The sequence below is a fragment of the Aphanomyces invadans genome (genome assembly GCF_000520115.1).
Source record: "Aphanomyces invadans strain NJM9701 unplaced genomic scaffold supercont1.26, whole genome shotgun sequence".
Taxonomy (NCBI): domain Eukaryota; phylum Oomycota; class Saprolegniomycetes; order Saprolegniales; family Verrucalvaceae; genus Aphanomyces; species Aphanomyces invadans.
The window spans coordinates 361681-363486 of NW_008580171.1; the positions used below are offsets into that span (position 1 = coordinate 361681).

General features: G+C 49.2%; 1 protein-coding gene across 1 annotated transcript; it reads left to right on the top strand.

The window, feature by feature from the left end:
• Window positions 1-394: 394 nt before the first annotated feature.
• H310_10438 (hypothetical protein) lies at window positions 395-1656 on the top strand (the record flags this gene model as incomplete). The annotated part of the gene is made up of 2 exons (XM_008876829.1): window positions 395-1103; window positions 1163-1656. 2 exons carry the CDS (start codon window positions 395-397, stop codon window positions 1654-1656), a joined length of 1203 nt encoding a protein of 400 aa, XP_008875051.1.
• Between the last annotated feature and the right edge of the window lie 150 nt (window positions 1657-1806).

The window sequence follows — 1806 nt, forward strand, 5'->3', positions numbered from 1 at the left end:
CACATTCGAGTGCTGCGGAAACACGCTTCGACGCTCAGTGGGTAAATCGTCAATCAATCGAATGTACCTGTGTATTCTGTCTCAATTTTGACCAATCAGAAACAGCTTGATACCCGTCGTGCAATTTCCAAACACAATACAACACTAAAGAGTGACGCCTAGAAAATTTGATTATCAAAAACTGGAGGTTTCACCCATTGACACGAAGGCGCGAAAAGAAAGATTTGAACGCGAAACAAAAAAAATAGAAAATAAATGGTGGCAAAACATGCACAGGGAAGATTTAAAAAATATGAATAAAAGTACACAAAAATCGGGGTCTGTGTTACAATTTGAATTTGCCGCCATGAGCACAAGCCCCCGACAAAGACGTGAGCTCACCCAAGCAATCAAGATGGACGTCGTGTTCGCCCTACAAGACGCCATCCAAGAGGGTAAGCTCCGTCGCGGGGCGAAACAAGACACTGCAGCTCGGTTCGACATTGGGCGTGCCACGATTCGCAAGATATGGCATGATTTCAAGAGAGGAACAAAGTCCTCCAAGAAGAAAGTACGTGTCGGCCCGAAGCCACGATGCACTCCCTCTGAGATCAGGGAGATGATCCAAGCCGTGCCAGAACAAGACCGCAGTACTTTCCGCGACATGGCTAATACGACAGGAATCTCTAAAAGCATCCTCGCACGGCACTTCAAAGCTGGAACAATTGAGCGACGGTCCACCCGACTCAAGCCGTTCCTTACCAAGGACAACAGGCTCAAACGCCTAGCGTACTGTGGTGCACATGTAAAAATGAACTTGGAGTCTCTGACGCATCTGAACCCTTGCTTGACGAGCAGCGTCGGCGAAGTCGACGCTATCTCCGAAGACGCCCCGGTCTCTGAGGTCGGCACACCACAAGAATTCGAGTTTTCCGATTTGTTCGACGTGGTCCACCTTGACGTGAAGTGGTTCAATGAGGACAAGGACAAAAGAAAAACCTACGTGGTCCCTAGTCAAGATCCTGCGCGTTGTGTGTGCAAGTCCAAGCCCTTTGTCCCAAAGGTTATGTTCTTGGCGGGAGTCGCACGTCCAAGGCCCGAGGAAGGCTTCGATGGCAAGATCGGTCTTTGGCCCTTTGCCACCCAGTCGCCACACTCCGTAACTCACAGAATAGACCTGCAGGAACCATGGTGATGACATTGGTGAATGTTGATGGAGCGACCTACCGGGACTTCGTGCTCCACCAAGTTGTGCCTGCAATCAAGAGTCGATTTCCAAGCAAGACCAAGCGCGTCATTTTGCAACACGACAATGCAACTCCGCATGCGACTATCGATGACGGAGTCCTGGCTGAGGTGTCCACGGATAATTGGGTCTTTATGGTGCGTCGGCAGCCGCCGAACAGCCCGGACCTCAATGTCCTGGACCTGGGCTATTTTGCTTCAATCCAAGCCCTACAGTACAAGACTTTCAGCCGGTCTGTCGATGACGTGATCGGCTCGACGTTGTGTGCCTTTGAAGCGCTCAGTGTTGAGACGTTGGGTAACGTCTTCCTAATCTTGCAAGCAGCTATGCGTCAGGTTTTGGAGCATGAGGGCAACAACGATTTCAAGATTCCTCATATGAAGAAAGATACTTTGAGACGTTGTGGATCACTCATGGCGAACTTCACATGACCTGTTTCGCTTCTTCTCCTGGCGAACTCGGTACTTCAGCAATCCAATCCGTGGGTTAATAGCTGTATAGCCAATGAAATTCATCCATGTTTTTTCGAGCCAATCAGAATAAATGGTCATAGTGATATGGGAAATAATTGCCATGGTCAT